This window comes from Cricetulus griseus, chromosome 5 (assembly GCF_003668045.3).
Source record: "Cricetulus griseus strain 17A/GY chromosome 5, alternate assembly CriGri-PICRH-1.0, whole genome shotgun sequence".
NCBI lineage: Eukaryota > Metazoa > Chordata > Mammalia > Rodentia > Cricetidae > Cricetulus > Cricetulus griseus.
Genome location: NC_048598.1, coordinates 117,641,439 through 117,658,147, shown reverse-complemented (window position 1 = coordinate 117,658,147; position 16,709 = coordinate 117,641,439). Strand labels below are relative to the sequence as shown.

The 16,709-nt window shown below is 48.5% G+C and overlaps 1 protein-coding gene across 4 annotated transcripts in view; it reads left to right on the top strand.

Moving 5' to 3' along the window:
• The window catches only part of Ift43 (intraflagellar transport 43), an 80,067-nt gene extending 64,406 nt beyond the window's left edge, over window positions 1–15,661 (top strand). For 3 of the 4 annotated variants that reach the window (XM_027418575.2, XM_027418573.2, XM_027418574.2), the window contains exons 6-9: window positions 14,280–14,352; window positions 14,581–14,656; window positions 15,160–15,222; window positions 15,380–15,661. In XM_027418575.2, coding sequence (XP_027274376.1) covers window positions 14,280–14,352; window positions 14,581–14,656; window positions 15,160–15,222; window positions 15,380–15,499 — 332 coding nt within the window. In that variant the 3' untranslated portion in view covers window positions 15,500–15,661. Of the gene's footprint in view, window positions 1–5,749; window positions 5,989–14,279; window positions 14,353–14,580; window positions 14,657–15,159; window positions 15,223–15,379 lie in introns of those variants that run through there. The other variant, XM_035445506.1, reaches the window with a different exon arrangement.
• The last annotated feature ends 1,048 nt before the right edge of the window (window positions 15,662–16,709 follow it).

Genomic DNA, 16,709 nt, shown 5'->3' with positions numbered 1-16,709 from the left:
TACATGTATTCCATTGCTCTTTCTTTGCTCTTTTCTCTTCACATAAGATCTCCCCTTCCCCTTTCATATCACACACACACACACACACACACACACACACACACACACACACACACGTGCATGCATGTGTACACACACATTGTCTATACATATATGTACATTTAAATCTAGAGTCTTCATAGGAGAATATACATGTTTCTGGGTCTAGTCTGTCTCATAGCATGTGGTCTTCGTTGCACCCATTTTCCTCTAAGGTCATAATTTAATTTTTCTTTCTGACTGACTAAAATTCCATTGTGGGTATACCGTATTTCTCCTTTCACTTGCTTATGGACATCTAGGTGAATCGTACAGCAGTGCTATTATATACTATGGTGAATAGTTCAGCAGTAGACATGGATGTGCTAATATCTCCATGGTACGTTGACTTACTGTCCTTCCAGCATATTCCTGGGAGTGGTCCAGCTGAGTCACGGTAGTTGTGCTTTTCATTTTTTGAGTAACTTCCACACTGACTTCCATAGTGGCTCCCCCAGTTTCCACTCCCACCATCAGTGTAAAAGGGTGTCCTTTCCCCCACAGCCTCAGCATTTGTTGTTCTTGGTTTCCTTGATGATGACCATTCTGCCTGGGGTGAGATGGAACCTCAAAGCAGTTGTAATGACTAAGGATATTGTACACTTTTTTCAATATTGATTTTCATTTCTTCTTTTGAGAACTTCCTATTCAGTTCATTGGCCCATTTATCAGGTGGATGGTATTTAGTGTTTAATGTTTGAAGTTCTTTCTATATAGAAAGTGGCTTTCCCCATTCTGTAGGCGCTCAGTGATTATTTCTTTAGCTATGCAAAAAAAAATTTTCATTTCACATAATCCTAACTTGAACTCTGTAATGAAGCAGAAAGGCAATCTAAAGACATGACTTTCAAGCATCAACTGATAGAAGAGCAGAAGTTGTCAGGGAGGGGCAGTGGGATTTGGGAGATAGAGAAGGAGACCACAGGCACCAAAGGAGTGTCACCCCTAACCTCTTTAGGCCTGCTTAGTCTCCATCTACCCCGAAATCCACTCAGTAGTAGAAGGCAAGCTGAAGATAGACTGTGAGGTTGTAAGGAGCACTGAGAGATACATAGATGGAGAAGAGAAATTCTTTATCTTCAGAAATGAATATTCAGGGACCCTGGGGGAAGCCTCAGCTGGCAAAGCGCTTGCCATGCAAACATGAACTTGAGTTTCATTAGCAGCCACATGAAAACCCACGTACAGCAATGCATGCCCACAATCCCAGCTCTGGGGAAGTGGGACAGGAGGGTGCTCCTGCTCCAGGGTGCTCGCCACCCAGTCTAACCAAAGCTGGAAACTCCAGTGTCCACTAGACACCCTGTCTCAGAAAATAAGGTGGTGAGCAATTAAGAAGACACCTGGTTGATGTCTTTAGCCTCAACATGCCAACACACACACACACACATACACACACACACACACACACACACACACACACACACACACACACACGCACATACACACACACACAACACACACACACGCAATACACACACACACACACACGCACATACACACCACACACACACACACACAACACACACCACACGCACAACACGCACACACATGCATACATACACACACACACACACACACACACACACACACACACACACACACACACACACACACATGCACATACATACACAAGAAATATCCAGGTTAAAACTATGGCTGAATATACAATTGAACATGGATTCAACTTTCAAGTCATTTTGTCAAGACAAAGTTAGAAAAATATCTGTGAGCATCTCCCCAGTCTCTGAAAACAAGAGCTTAATGAAAGAGGCACTGTGTTCGAGCATAGTCTTCTTGCATCACACAGGATTGTGTCTGGCATTGTGACTCCCTCGTACAGCAGCCCTGAGCTGTGGGTGCGCCTCAGCCCCGCTGGGGAGAGCTGTGTCTTTCACATCCCGAGGTCCAGTTTTGACAGAAGTGAAATGCCTTGAAACCTAGAAATAATAAATCCTTCTGACCAACCAAAAAATGTTTAATTCCTAAAGGACAAGCTGAGTCGAGCCACTTCTAGCCAGGGGCGATTGGGGACTTAATTCTTCAAGTGTAGCAATCTGGATGATCTGAGAGCTTGGAGTTTAAGGGTAATTGCTCAATTTTCTATCCATGTCAACAGGGAAAATAGGTAAAAGTGGCTCAACACAGCCACGCAATGAGGCTGGAAGAGATGTGAGGTGCAGGCTGTCAGCGGAATTGGAAACACGCTATCTCTAGAGGGCTATCTCAGCCGACCCCCGACTCCTGCTCCCCAGCCATCTCCATCTCTAGGCTTTCTGCCTCTCTTTTGGGCACTGTCTCATTTCTTGCTTAACCCTTCTACCACATCCATCATCCCTTCTGCAAACAGCAGAGTCACTTTGCACCTAAATGGCTTCAATGGAGAGTGGAAAGAATTCTTTAAGAACAGATGAAATGGAATCCTGGTGCCTCACCTCCTTCCGTGCTTAGTGAGAACATTTTTATTGTGTTGCCTGCTTCTCTGAAGCTTCGTGTAGCTGGTGGCAAAATTCCTAGGTGCCTCCTAAATCTGGCTCCTTTGTGTTCATCATTTCAGTTAAGCAATAATTATTGCCGCTGATGTTTTTGATTAAATAAACCAGTTTAAGTCCAAAATTATTAGTACTGTCCATGGAAGCCATTCTAACCCTATTCCTGCCTATTCTGCCTCAGCACCCATGCATGGGCACTGCAGCCAGTGCTCAGAGGTAGGGAGCTAGGACTGGCTGCCCTCCCTTTGGGTGCCTTACTTGTCTACAAGATACTGGGTAAGAAATTTGGAGCAGAAACCAATCTTGTGGGAAAGAGTGTTGATACTTCGGCTTGTGTCCATGTGGGCAATACTATCTGATTCACCTGTGGAGCTGCTGCTGTACACCCCCCCCCCAGTGATAATCACCCTCTCACTGAGGAGGAAGTGAAAGCTCTGCTGTGTTAAATAATGCGCAGGTCACGTGGTCAGTAAACAACAAGGCAGGGACAAATTAGCAGCCAGCTCTCCAGAGGAAGAAAACCAATCATGAAAGGCAGGGTTTGCCAGGTTCTGTGGTGCTGCATTGGCCAGTTTCAAGCTAACAATCTGACACTACTGTCCACAGTGAGGACTGCTGGGCACACCATTTTATCATATTCCCACTGAAGGCACCTTAGCTGTAATATGGTGAAGAAATAGCTAAAGTAACACGGAGGAAGTGCTGAATTCTGAGTACTCAGTACCCTTGTTTTCAATGTTACCTAAGGGTGATTAACCTCATCGATATTTACTTTTGACAGCATTTGGTTCTCTGCTTGATAGGATCCAAAATCACCCCAGAGACAAATCATAACGTGGCTATGAGGGACTTTCCAGACTAGGTTAATTGAGGTAGGAGTACCATCCTAACTGCTGGCCTGAATAGAAAGGAGTGCTTTCCTGACTGTGGATACAAAGTGACCGGCCACCTAAAGCTTCTGCTACCTCAATTTCCCTGCCACGATGGACTGTACCCTCAAACTGTGAGCTAAGATAACCCCTGTCCTGAGTTGCTTGTTGTGAGGTATTTTGTCATAGCAACAGAAAAGTAGCTGTAAGGTCAGCTTTCCCTTACTATAATAAAATACCTGAGGGGCTGGAGAGATGGCTCAGAGGTTAAGAGCACTGACTGCTCTTCCAGAGGTCCTGAGTTCAATTCCCAGCACCCACATGGTGGTTCACAACCATCCATTATGAGATCTGGTGCCCTCTTCTGGTGTGCAGATATACATGGAAGCAGAATGTTGTATACATATTAAATAAATAAAATCTTTAAAAAATAAAATAAAATAAATAAAATACCTGAGATGTGAACCTTGAAGAGAAAAGGTTTGCTTGGATCCGTGGTTTTGGACATTTTAGTCTAAGACGAGCCCCATGGCTTTGGAACCCCGGCGGGGGGTTCTATGTAGCTATGGCAAGAAGTGTGTGGCTCATTTCTGCTGTTGTAACTGGCAGAGCTGGGGGGTGGGGGAGCTCTTTGTATCTGAGCAGTATTCTGAAGTTTCAAGGCACACCAGATGTATTCATTACTTCTGAGTCACTGTGACCACAATATCTGCTGGAAACATTTATTTTGGCTCACAGTTTTGGGGGGGTCTCAGTTCATCACAGAGGGGAGACATGCTGAGGCAGCTCGTTTCATGGTGGTAGGAGCTCATGGTAGTGGTGGCTGTTCACATCATGGTGCCCCGTGATGATCTAACCCTCAAAGCCCTCATCTCCAGTGACTTATCTGCCAGCTGGGTGCTACCTCATAAACATTCCATAGCTTCCCATAGTGACGGCGCCAGCCCATGGCATGTGTTCACAGCCTTCAGCCCATGGGAACTCCTCTCATTCAAACCATAACAGACTTGCCACAGTTGCCGTCATGACGCCTCTGACTGAAGCACAGTTAATAGCATCCTTCTCTGGGACTCCATCTTCTTTGTTCACATGAATAGCTCACTCCTGTGTCCCCATGTGAAGGGACAGAGTGAGAACAAAAGCACGGCACCTTATATGCGTGCATGACTTTGATGGAGCAGGTTGTGTGACTTCCTGGGAACACAGGAGGCACCGTCAGCATTGTCACTCATAGTCCAGCTGGAGCAATGTGCTTCATAGTAGATTACCCAACGTTCAGCTGACAGATGTGAAGGAGAATTACATCTCTCTGAAATCATGATAGAAATGAGGTATGTGTTCTCAACTCCTGGCTGCTTCCTCATGGGGGCAGAAGGTAGACTCTAAATAGGATGAGATTACTCCTCTTCGGTTCTCTGAGGCTGTCCAGATGTGGCCGAGTGGTAGTCCAGCCTTCTGGGCCAGATGTACTCCCTCTTCCACACAGTTGTGAAGGCAGTGGACAGCTGCGGCATGAGAGCAGATGAGCTCCACGGGGTAGCCAGTTCCACCTGGAGAAGAGCAGCCTGTACACAGAAACTCTACACATGCACACTCGAGTGTATGCGACCAGGAGGTAGACGCTCGGTGCCCTCGGATCTTTTTCAAATGATGGGGACTGTGTAAAGAAACAGTCCAATGGGCTACACACACATGAAGACAGGTGTAGCTACTGAATTGCCTCCAATACTCAGCAAGTTGTCTTGGATGGCCGGTGACTGCCCATGCACTCCTCGTTAGATGGTTGATTGCTCACACCGAAGCCCGATTGCCAGGGACAGATATGGGTTTTGTGTTCGAGGTTAGACATGGGACGTCACTTCACCCTTGCTTGGAGAAAGAAGTCTTTGCCTTCTGACACAAATGGAGATTTGTTCCTCTAGGACCTGAGCCAGACAAACGTTCCGGTGGCCGAAATCTGGGGAGGAGGTAACAGGGGAACCCCTGACTCTTGCAAGAGGTGAACTTAGGCAAGTGGTGGCTCTTCCTCGTGTTAGTTTCCCGGCTTTCTAAAGCTTCACCGCCAGTCACTGACAGTGGGGACTCATCTATACACATCCACAGGAGGACAGTTTGATTCCAGAGTCCATAAGTGTGGTTGACGGACTAGGTTTACCTAAAAGACCCTTTAAGAGAAAGCTCTTGAAACATGATTACAGAATTGAGACACCATCATTTAAAAGTGCCTGAGGCGGACTCTTTTGAAAATTGCTGCAGCTGAGGGACAGAGAAAGAGCCACACAGCCCTTGATTGTTGCTCTGTTCCCTCAGGACCCGTTCTCCCCTCCCCCTCCGTTTCTCATCTGATAAGAGAGAGCGGCAGTAAGACTCCTCATCTATCTTATGAAAATCCGATTCGGAATGGCTGTGATCAAAACCAGCTGGCTGTCACCAACAGTGGCCTTGCGTGGAGGGAGCTGCTCGGAGGCGTTCCGTATGTGGGGTGTTACTGGTGGCATCAATCAAAGGAGAATTTTTTTAATAAATATATATAAGGAAAAACACAAAACCTAAGGATTTAGAATGAAAGCAGTGTAGTTTGTCTTTTTTTTTTTTTTTTCCGGGGGAACATGAAGAGGATGAAATAGAATCCGATACGCCTGGTTTCTAACACGCTTTGTGTGGCGCCTCTGCAACGGTGCCCTCACGGCCACATTGACACCCCTGTCACTCATGCTGGGTCTCAGTGAAGAGCTCCCCAGTCTCCATTCCTTCGAGCCACTCATCCCTTCATTGTGTTTAAAGTTCTTTCTTCCTCCTCGTCCTTAACTCGGGCCTACAGATAAAAGATGGAGAAAAGCGCCAGGAAGCGTTGTGGGAGCCTGCTCCTCATTTTCTTCGGCTGCCAGTCACTGGTGCAATGATGGTCCCTTGAGGCCACCCCAACATGTAACACTTCGGTCATCTCAGAATTGAGTCCCTTAAGGCTCCTGGCTCTTTGCGCCTGGAAATCCTCTCGAGCTTACTTGTCTCTCAAGAGCCCCGCCCTGGAATCGGTCCCAAGGCTCAGCCCTGGTTGATGGTCCTGTGTGTGGTCATCACTGATCTCTGTAGAGCTTTAGATAGGCTTGGGGGAAGAGGGCTGCAGAGTGGGAGTACTGATGAAGAAATTCTATCTGTGAGCTCCTTCAGAAGCATGGTGACACCCCTCTGTGGGTAATAGTGGGGTCAGGCTTCTAGACACTGAGCAGTGCCATGGCTCTTACCAAGCCCCTTCTCTCCTGCTGATCTACCTAGTACTCGGCACCAGGAGTGCATGGCCCATCTCAGGAGTCATGCATTTGTCTAGAGTGACTTTTTTTTTTTTTTTTTTTTTTTTGACCTTCCTCTCAAGGTCTGGTATGCCTCCCCGGCAGCAGAGGAGAGTTTGGTTTTGCAGGGGCACATGGCACTTCACTATATGGGGCGAAGCATCTGCTGTCTGTCTTGTACTGCAGGCTTCCTTGGGGAGCTGCCCAGGTGTGGCTCTCTCTCCAGCCACCATCGTGCCTGCAATCAGTCCTGGTCTTAGGCTTTTGTAGTGTGGCTTTCTGGCCACCATCACCATTTTTGCACTCTTCACTTCATCTGCCGGTAATGAGGACAGCCCGGACCATGTGTTAAGAGTAGAAATCACAAGGGACAAGTCTTCAGACAGCAGGCCTGCAAGGGACCTGGAGACCTCATCCCCTGATTCAGGGAATACAGGAGACCACTCAGGACTCCTCCGAGACCTCTCTCCCTTGTTCCTTCGGGTGTTTGAAGCCTGTTGCCTACTGCTTTCCCCTTCTCTTTTCCCTTTTAAAAAATTCTCCATTTTTTTCCACTTAGAAAAAAAATTATTTATACGATTGAGATCCACTAATTAAAGCCATTTTCTGGTATTTGGTTACTGGAGCGTTTGATGTCTCTCTGACAAGACCATGAAATGCACGGGGTGTCCACAGGGACAGAATTTGCTGAACACGGCTCTTTGTAAATGAGGGGACATAGTGTCGCAGCAGCTCATGAATATGAAAAGTCCATGATGCCACCTCAGTGGACTTTGGGAACACAGATGAATCCTGTCATGTGCTAAATGAGACCAATTTCTTTCACTTAACTTCATCTTCAATCAGACCTTCTTCCGCTTGCCTGCTTAAAATTCCCCATACGTGATGCAGAAGGTAACAGCACTCAGTAAAACAAAGTTCTCAGCTACAGAGAAAAGGCACAATGCTCCCTGCCTTCAGGCCACCGTCTCCAAAGAGCGTGGCCGCTGCTCCTCTCACTTGCAAGTACTGACTGGTGGCCACGAATTCAGTGTGTCCAGACTGCTCTTACCCAGATTTCTTTCATGTGGCTTGATTGTTGAACTTGGATCTGAATGGTGGGCGTGAGCCCTAACAATCCATGAATGCCCCGCAGTGGCCAGGTCACAAAGTGGAAAGGAAGTCTGTGAGGAGATGAGTATCCCAAGCAGTTAGCTGATGAAGCGATAGGGACAGATGTTGTCTTAAACGCCCTTCGCCCTTCGGGACCTGGTGCTGTGGGGGGTGGGGTGAAGATGTCAAGGCGAGAAAGTGCTAAAATATAGAAGAGATGTTCCACTGTTCTGCCGAAGCTATCTGGGCACATATAGGAATCCCCAGCCAAGAAAATCAGCAGAGGGCTGGGATGAAACTCAGTGCCGCTAAAGGAAAAACCAGGTCAGTAAAAACAAGAACTTCTGAGTGAAAGGCTCTCAGCCTAAGACAGCCTTCTCCTGGGCAGGCCCTGGGGGCCACATGGGGGAGAGGTATTGTGTTTCCTCTAGGTGAAAAGCCTATGACTATTCAAGCTCTGCTCAGAGCAAGCAGAGTCCACCTAAAACATTCCTTCTGCCCGTATTCTCAACACTTTGTTGTAGGAAGATTGCTGTGAATTTGACGCCAGCTTGGACTGGAGAGAGACCCTGTCTCAAAAGGCCAGGGTCGAGGGTGGGTGGTCATAGTCTTTCCTGGTGCAAACAGCTGGATGGGGGCTGTAGACATCCGAGCCACCTCACCTGAAGCAGCAGGGAGTAGAACAGGATCCCCCAGGGAACAGGCAGCAAGTGTCTGGGTATGACATCACTATCCATGGTGAAAAATGTTTGAGGGTAAAAGGTGGCTTCTCACATCTTTGAAAGCAATTATAATTGATGTGTTTGTATGATGTACATTTATTAATTATTTTTATATTTATATAGGTAATAGTTATCTATGTATTTATGTTTAGGCTCAGACCTAGGGCCTTGTACAGGCTTGGCAGGGACTCTTCCAACCAAATCACATCTGTAGCCCCACATTTAACTAGTTCAGGGACCTTAGCTGCTTAGCTGGATCTAGGAGGTAGCATCAGTAGGCTTTGGTATTGATTTTTGTGGCGGGGGAGTGTGGGTGATCTTCCTTTGTGAAGCAGACTCTCAGAGCTGCTGTCATACATTCACAAGCCTCTGTGAGGAGTTTCCAGAATATGGAGGTCGGTGAAGAACAGTGTGACCTAGCCTCAGGATGGAGCCAGGTGGTCCATAGTGGGCCCAAATGAACAACTCTTCTTTTGCCCCCTTGTTCCCCACTCATCCATTGTTTCCCAGCAGGCTTTGCAGCTTACAAGCAAGGAAAAGCCTTTGCTATGAAATTTTGAAATCCAGGAAGTGCCCAAGGGTCATTCTTGGTTGGCATGAAGAACAAATCCTACTGCAGCAGCTCGAGCCTCAGTGGAACCCACACTGTAGTTGGAAGAATATAGAGGAGATTGACTGGGCCCTTCCATGTGCTTGACTGTGCATTTGAGGGGCATCTGTTGATTCAATTCTGCTCAGCCCTCCTTTATTTTGCTGTTATTTATTTGGGGACATGTCTTTGACATCAGCTGGTTTACCACGAGGGTGGAGATCACTGGGTAAATTCCATTTACCCTGCTTCCTGCAGACCACTGTGAGGTCTGTCTGAGGTCATGATTGAATTATGCAAGGACAAAATCTGAAGCCTTTGGTTCTGCCTGTGGGGTTCAGGGTTGATCACAAAGGCGGGGCTGTCCATCTCCCCTATTCCCTTGGTGTATCTCTTGCCATGTGCAGAGCCTCCCTTTGCAGTTCTGCACGCTCATCCTATCCTGGTTTCCATGGTGTGCACACAACAAGCACCCATAGCTGCTTTCTGACCAGCTGTGCACGTCCTTCCTCTCCTGGCGCCTTCCTCTCCTGTGCAGTCCTGCCCAGCCCATGCCAGTCTCTTTCCAACCATCCAAACTGACCTTCAGGGTCTCAGGGTTTATCTCCTCTCTAAGTGCCCTTCACATTGTCCCTGTCAGCCTTGCTCTTGCTTCCCTTCCAGTTCTCAGCTGTCTATCCCCAACTCCAGCAGACTTCCTTTAAATCCTCACCCCATACCCCATATTCTAAACCAGATCCTTCCTGGACAGGGTTACACACATCATGGTGCGTTCGTGTAGTGGGATTCGAGATGGCTGTTTGAAAGACTGTGACACGCAGAAGGATAGATGTGCTGTGGTGTGCTCCATGGCTCCATAAATCCATACAAAAGTTAAATGATTACCTCTGAGGAAAGGACTTGGGCTTGCAGAAGGAAGCTAAACTTTCCATGCTAACTTCACTATAGCATTTAATTCATTGCACCTATAATGTGATTTTTATTTTACTAGGGGGAAAAAAAAACTATTAGGTTTCCCTATTGTTTTCTCATGGAATAAAGTCAGTTTCTTTCCTAGTATGTATTCTTATTTGTAAGCAGGATACTTGTTTCTGTTTATTATGCTTGTCTGTCTGGTCTCCATGAAGACTAGGGCTCTGCCTGCCTTGTGTGCTGCCACTACTGGCTTTGCCTAGCAGGACACCTTTCACATAGTGGGTTCTTGGATCACCAAGTTGATGAATGGGTAGATAGATGGGTGACCAAGCTGGACAAACAAGAGGACAATATTTCCCACAGTTTGACTGAACCAGGCACCATGTGGGGCAGAGAAATGTCTTACACAGCTTACTGAGATAGCTAACATAGGCAGGGAGGAAGTATGGAGGGCAAGGAGGGATGTCAGGACTCTGGTCTGGGGCTATGAGGCAGACACTGGGGGTGGGGGTGGGGCAGGGAGACTCCACTTGTGTTCCAAGCAAGGAGGTGAGAGATGGATTCCTCACCTCTCCTCACCTTTCTCCTGGCTGTTGAAGATACCCAGCCCCCTTCACCAGTTTAGCGAGACATGGCAGGGTGGTGTCACCGGGTTCTCTGCTACAGCAACACTTTTGCCATTCTGTACACTGTAGCAAGTCAGGCACTTGAGTGGGGACTAAGCTTATTTAGATCCGGGAACCCAAGGAAGCCATCCCTACTGTTGGAAGTGTCTTGGCGTTCCCCTGTAGGCAGGTGTCTTTGGGGGTGTGATGCTTACATTAGAAAAGAAAGCTTCCTGGTCTGAGAGAGCCTCGGAGGAGGTAGAAGCCTGGTTCTGTCGCTTGTTGGGGGCTTCATCTCACACAAGCTATTTGGTCCTACTTTGCCTCCATGCTCGCGTCTAAAAACAATCAGCGCAGGCAGGATTGATTGAGGAAGTGAGCATAGGGCCATGGCCTCTCCCCATGCTCCTCCGTGTTACAACAGTTCCCAGTGAAGTAGTAGTGCTTAGCATTTCATATTATTGCATTTGATATTCATGATGGCCAAAGAGCCAGCAGCAGTGATGACATTCATTTTATAAATGAAGAAACTGAGGCAAAGAGGGCATAAGCCACACCGTTAGTATGCAGGGGAGCCTGGATTCACACTCCCGACCCCAGGACTTGTGCTCCTGACTTGGGGGAGAATTCTGCATGCCTGCTCAGCTTTACCTCACCACCCTGTCCACTGAGCACTTCCTTTGTGCCAAGTATAGCCATGTACTGCATAAGATGCATTAGTCATTAGCTGCTTTTCAAGTAATAGGGTGAGAAAAAAATGGCTTTTAGAAGCAGTGGTAGATTGGCTGGGGGTCTAGATCAGTGGGAGAGGACTTTCCTGACACACATGCCCTGGGCTCTGGCCTCGGTTCTGCAGAAACGGATGAAATAGTGGTAACTTCTCAACAGAACTAAACTGACTCCCTTCTTCCCTGTTATCTCTGTAAGGACAGTGTGTTCTGAAAGTCCAAATTACCATCCATGTGTGCCAGTAATGTGTGTGAGAGAGAGAAGAGGGGGAAGGGAGGGAGTCAGGGAGGGAGGGAGGGAGGGAGGGAGCATATGTGTATGTGAGGGTGTGTATGGGCTATGAGAAGGTGCTCATGCACCTCCTTTATCGCTGTCCATGTTTTTGAGACAGAGTCTCCCACTGAACCTGGAGCTCACTGGTTGGCTAAACTAGGTGGCCAGTGAGCTCCAAGGATCTGCCTGTTTCCTCCCCCAGCACTTGGGTTACAGGTCACATTGCCACACCCAGCTTTCTCCTGGGTGCTGCGGATCTGAACTCGGGTCCTCATGCTTTCAGAGCAAGCATTTTATCTACTGAGCCATCTTCCCAGCCCCGAAGAAGCAAGTTTCTAAAGTTTCTATTTCTCCCCCTCTCTCCCTCTAGCTTGGGTCACGCTATATGTGACAAAGGGGTCAGGTTGGGGAAAGGGAAGAAAAGAAAGACTGATTTCCCAGAACATCCTCTGAACACATAAGCAAGCCCTTGTCTGCGACTGTAAATCCAAACTCTAAAATTTTGAAGTTCTTTGAAGTTTGCCCAAAACCTGCTCCACGGCCACCTGTTCCACTGGGAGTGGGGAATTGGATGGCCTGCCTCTGCTGCAATAGCTCAAGCTGTCACTGCACTGGAATGTTCCAGCTTGTCTTGGCCTGGCTGTCATCGCTGGCTCTGTCTCACTCAGGCGGTTCACCGGGTTCTACTGGGCACCAGGCTTCCAATTAGAGAGAAGTCCCACTGTGTGGCCAGCCCCACCAGTGCCACTCTGAGCAGCCTTTTGCCAAGGCCTGTGCTGACCTCTGATCTGTCACAGATGGGCAGGCCCCACACTCCCTGGTGCACATTTGGAGGAGGGAAGTGGGGCCCACCAGGAGAGCCCAGGGGGAGTGACAGTGAGCGCTGAGCAGAAGTGCAATTCCTCCGAGCTTGAGGAGGCTGGGCTGAGTTGACGGTCCAAATGCTGGAGTTGTGAAGGGAAAGGGGACTTGGGGAAGACCCCGTCCTGAGCCCCTACTCAGCGTGGGCCATTTCTCAGTAACTCCTGAATATTCATCTCAGGCTGGACTCCACAGCTGAGGAGAGCCAACAGTGAGCGAGCACTGACTGGCTGGCTCGAAAACTGTCACTCTGTGGATGGCACAGGACACAGCCAGCTTCTCCGTCCCTCTGCCGGACTGTGCAGCCTTGTAGCCAGGGAGCCCCACCTGCATGCTGTACTGATTGTGGGGACAGGGGAAAAAGAAAGCTACATTTCTCTTCATTATAGGAATGAAATCTTAGGGATTCCGAGTCTTATGCTTGTAACAGGACAGGGAGATAGACTCCAAGCTCAGAAGGGCCCCCTTTAGATACAGGGCTTGCTGAATGTCTCTTGTTCAATTCCTGTTAGCACGTTCTTCTTATTTTTAGCCCTCTTCCCAGGTACCCTGTCTTCTTTTCTGAGTCTCCCCTGTCCTTTGCTCACTCTCCATTTCTGGGCACAGTGAGTCTGTAAGTCTGCAGTTGGAAGTAGTAATAAAGACATTTATGTACTCTGGCTTAGCTTGACTAGAGCAGTCACAATGTCTAAATAATGAATAGGCTGGAAGTGGCAGGAGTCTCCCCAGCTGTTCGGGGACTTTAAAACTGCATCTAGCCCATGGAAGCCCAAGCCTTCCCTCTGGGATGTTTTTCTTTGTCGTCTATCTGCAGTTGGTTTAGAGTCCCAAGACTGCCTCACCCCACATAGCCTCTCTTTCTGCCCCACCATTTTTTTTTCTTTGCCCTGATTGAGTGAAACAAAACCCCTAATCAAGCCAATAGAAGTCTTCTGGAGGAAAAGTGTCTATCTCTATGGATACTTTTTTGGCAACTTAAGCAGGTCGCCCTAATGGAGTGACAGGCCTGTCCCTTGGTTCTCCTGTTTGTGTGACATTGCTAGACTGGCAGGAGGAGTGGTTTTATATCTCTGCACATTGTGTGTGTGTGTGTGTGTGTGTGTGTGTGTGTGTGTGTGTGTGTGTAATATATCTGGAGAGTTAAGAGAGAGAACTCCCAAAAATTGCAAGAAAAAGCCAGTGTCACAGTAGGCCTGGAAAATGGCAACCCTGATCTCTGATGGTGTCAGGAGTCAGGAGTCAGGTTCTGTGACTGGAGTTAAGTGTCCTCCAGAGGCAAGCAGCTGGGATCCTGCCCGGGACAGCTGCTCTCTGGAGCTAGCACATGTGTAGATCCCGAATGTGTGTCACTTCTGCTTGTGACCTGCGTGTCGTCCTTTCTGTCCCTGACTGTGCCCACGCCCCTGGCTCCACTCTCATCTACCCCCTCCAGGGGCTGAGCTTTTCTTCTCATTCTTTACATTTCTCCGTGGAGATCCATCCCAACACCCCTTCCCTAGTGACTACATCCGAGTCACTGTATGTAACTCAAGGTGAAACACAGGTACCAGAGTCCATCAGGAAGTGCTCCTTCCATGCATCCTGGGATAAGGCCTGTGGCTCAGCAATGGATAGAGCTCCATGTTTGACTCTGTCTGGGTATCTGTGAAACCACAGCCTACAGTGGCAGGCCTGGCGTGTTGAAGCTGACTAAGCAGTCAGTGGGCAATAGACAGGAGCCCTGTTCACGTTGTGGACAGTAAACAGCTCCACCTCTCCTTGCAGATATTCCAGTGATCCCGGATCTGGAAGATGTGCAGGAGGAAGATTTCGTGCTGCAGGTGGCGTCCCCTCCAAGGTAGGTAAAGCTAAGTGTGAAGTTGGTGAGGAAGCCCAGGGCATATACATTGACACACTCCAAACGCCATCTGCAGCGGGCCTTGCTGGTCTTTCTGGCAAGGGGTTCCATTCTGTTCTTCAAACTCTACTAGGGCATTTTGTCTGCACACAAGGTTCTAGAGATGGTAACCCAGGAGCTCTCCTAGAACCGATACTGCCTGTGGCTCTTTCACTCCCTTTCCTTCAGCATCCAGGTAAACAGAGTGATGACCTACCGTGACCTGGACAATGACCTCATGAAGTACTCAGCCTTTCAGACTTTGGTGAGTGGACTCACTGCTGCCCAGAGGGGCCAGCTCCAGGGGACCTCCAAGGGTGAAAGTCCTCAGTTCTTCTAGAGATACACACACTTTCTCCACATCCCAAGGCTGCCTAGAAATGCTGGAGGTGACATCCTTGGCCATCTCACAGCATACCTGGACCCTCCATGGGCCATAGATTCCTGTCCCAGACTCCCAGCTGCTCTCTGGCCACACTCTTGGCACACCATGGCCACCTGGCGGCCACCCCGTTGCTATCTGCCCATGTGGAATGCTCTGTCCTCTTGGTGTTGCTTTTCCCCAGTGAGGCCAGTGTGGAGGACGATGCCACAGCCACCCCTCCTTTCTCAGGGGCCATACCATTCACTTGGGGGATTTGTGTTTTGATCAAGGTTTTTCTAGGGTCTTATTTTGGGGAGTTCTGTCACACGCAAGCTCCTCTCCTTAGTTGTAAAAGTGATGCTGAAGCCCCCAAGGGTCCAGCCTGGCTTCTTGTACATTTGCAGGATGGAGAAATTGACCTGAAGCTCCTCACCAAAGTGCTGGCGCCAGAGCATGAAGTTCGAGAGGTACAGTACTCATTCCTGCCCTGAGCCTCAATGTTCCTCCATCCAGGGAGCCCCCAACATAGCCTGTGCCTTCCTGGACCTGGATAGGGTGGGAAGTTGGCCACTGACTGGAGGGAAGGCTTTTCTTTCTCTTACCTAGTAGTCTTCATTTTGGCAGGATGATGTGGGCTGGGACTGGGACCATCTGTACACTGAGGTGTCATCAGAGCTCCTCACGGAGTGGGACCTGCTGCGGGCAGAGAAGGAAGACCCTGTGGGACCATCCAGGTATACATGACCCAGCATCGTCACTGTGTATTTGAATAAATGGAAGAAGTCTAAAACCAAGAGAGCTTGCAAGCAGCTTAGAATTTTTATACTGAATATTTTGTAATAAAATATTTATTTTCAGTAGACCACATTGGATCACTCCAATTCAATAAATGGCTTTATTCTGTGAGCATTTCTTCCATTCTGTCCAGTACCTTCTTAGACTCTTAGACTCATGATTGATGAAAGGTAATTATTTTTCTTTCTTTTTTGTTGTTGTTTTTGTTGTTTCTGTTTGCCCAGACTCCCTGTGAACTTCTGATCCTCCAACCCCAGTTCCCCAAGTGCTGGAATTACAGGCATGATACCATGTGTAGCAGGAAGGTGACTTTTAAAAAATCAGATAAGGACTCTAAACGCTCTCCATAGTTGAAGAGCATGAGGGAGGGAGGATGGCTGTCTCTAGAAGCAGTTGCCACTTCTCTGGAGGCTTCAGCAGCTGCCTGGAGAATGGCACCTAGAGGCTGCTTATGTGAGTCCTGGGGGAGTGGCCCTCGGGGTCATCAAATGCACTTTTGTGCTCTAGCTTCACTGTGCCCTCCCAGAGCAGCAAGTGGTGGGTGTGGAGGGTCAGGGTATGATAATGAGGGGGCTTTGGCTGGTCAGGCTGCTGTTCAGACAACACTCTCCTTTTTCCTTCTGCCTGAGGCTCTCCAGAGCCACCTAGCTGCTCAGACTGGGAGGCTCCATCCTAGCGGCCCCAAGAAACCCACCGAAGCACTCTCTTCAGAGCCAGGCCCCTTGCTTCCCATCTCTGCTTTCAGGAGCCTGTGGCTTTCTTGGCACACCACTGCTGGTGTTCCACCACTTCACTGCCTGTTCCAGAATGTGATGAGATGGGCACAAAGCCCCACTCACCTCCTCAACAGCCTCCTGTTTTAGTTTTTCTCTGTTTCCCTCAAGACATCTTGTGGGAAACTGGAGGAGCCTTTCTCAGCTGCCTGTGCTGGCCATGTGGACCCAGGAAGGCTGCTGTAGCTAGCCAAGGCCCATTCTCTGGCCAGGGAGTGGGAAGCTGAGCGCTGAGCCTTCCTGCTTGGAAAGCTCTTCATTAAAATTCAGGAAAACAAAGAGGCTCAACACATCAAAAACCCACTGGGGGGTTATTTTTGTGTGACTACAGTGCCCTTCCCTGGTGAGCTACTGGGCTCCAGATCTGCAGAGTGGATGCTTGTCGG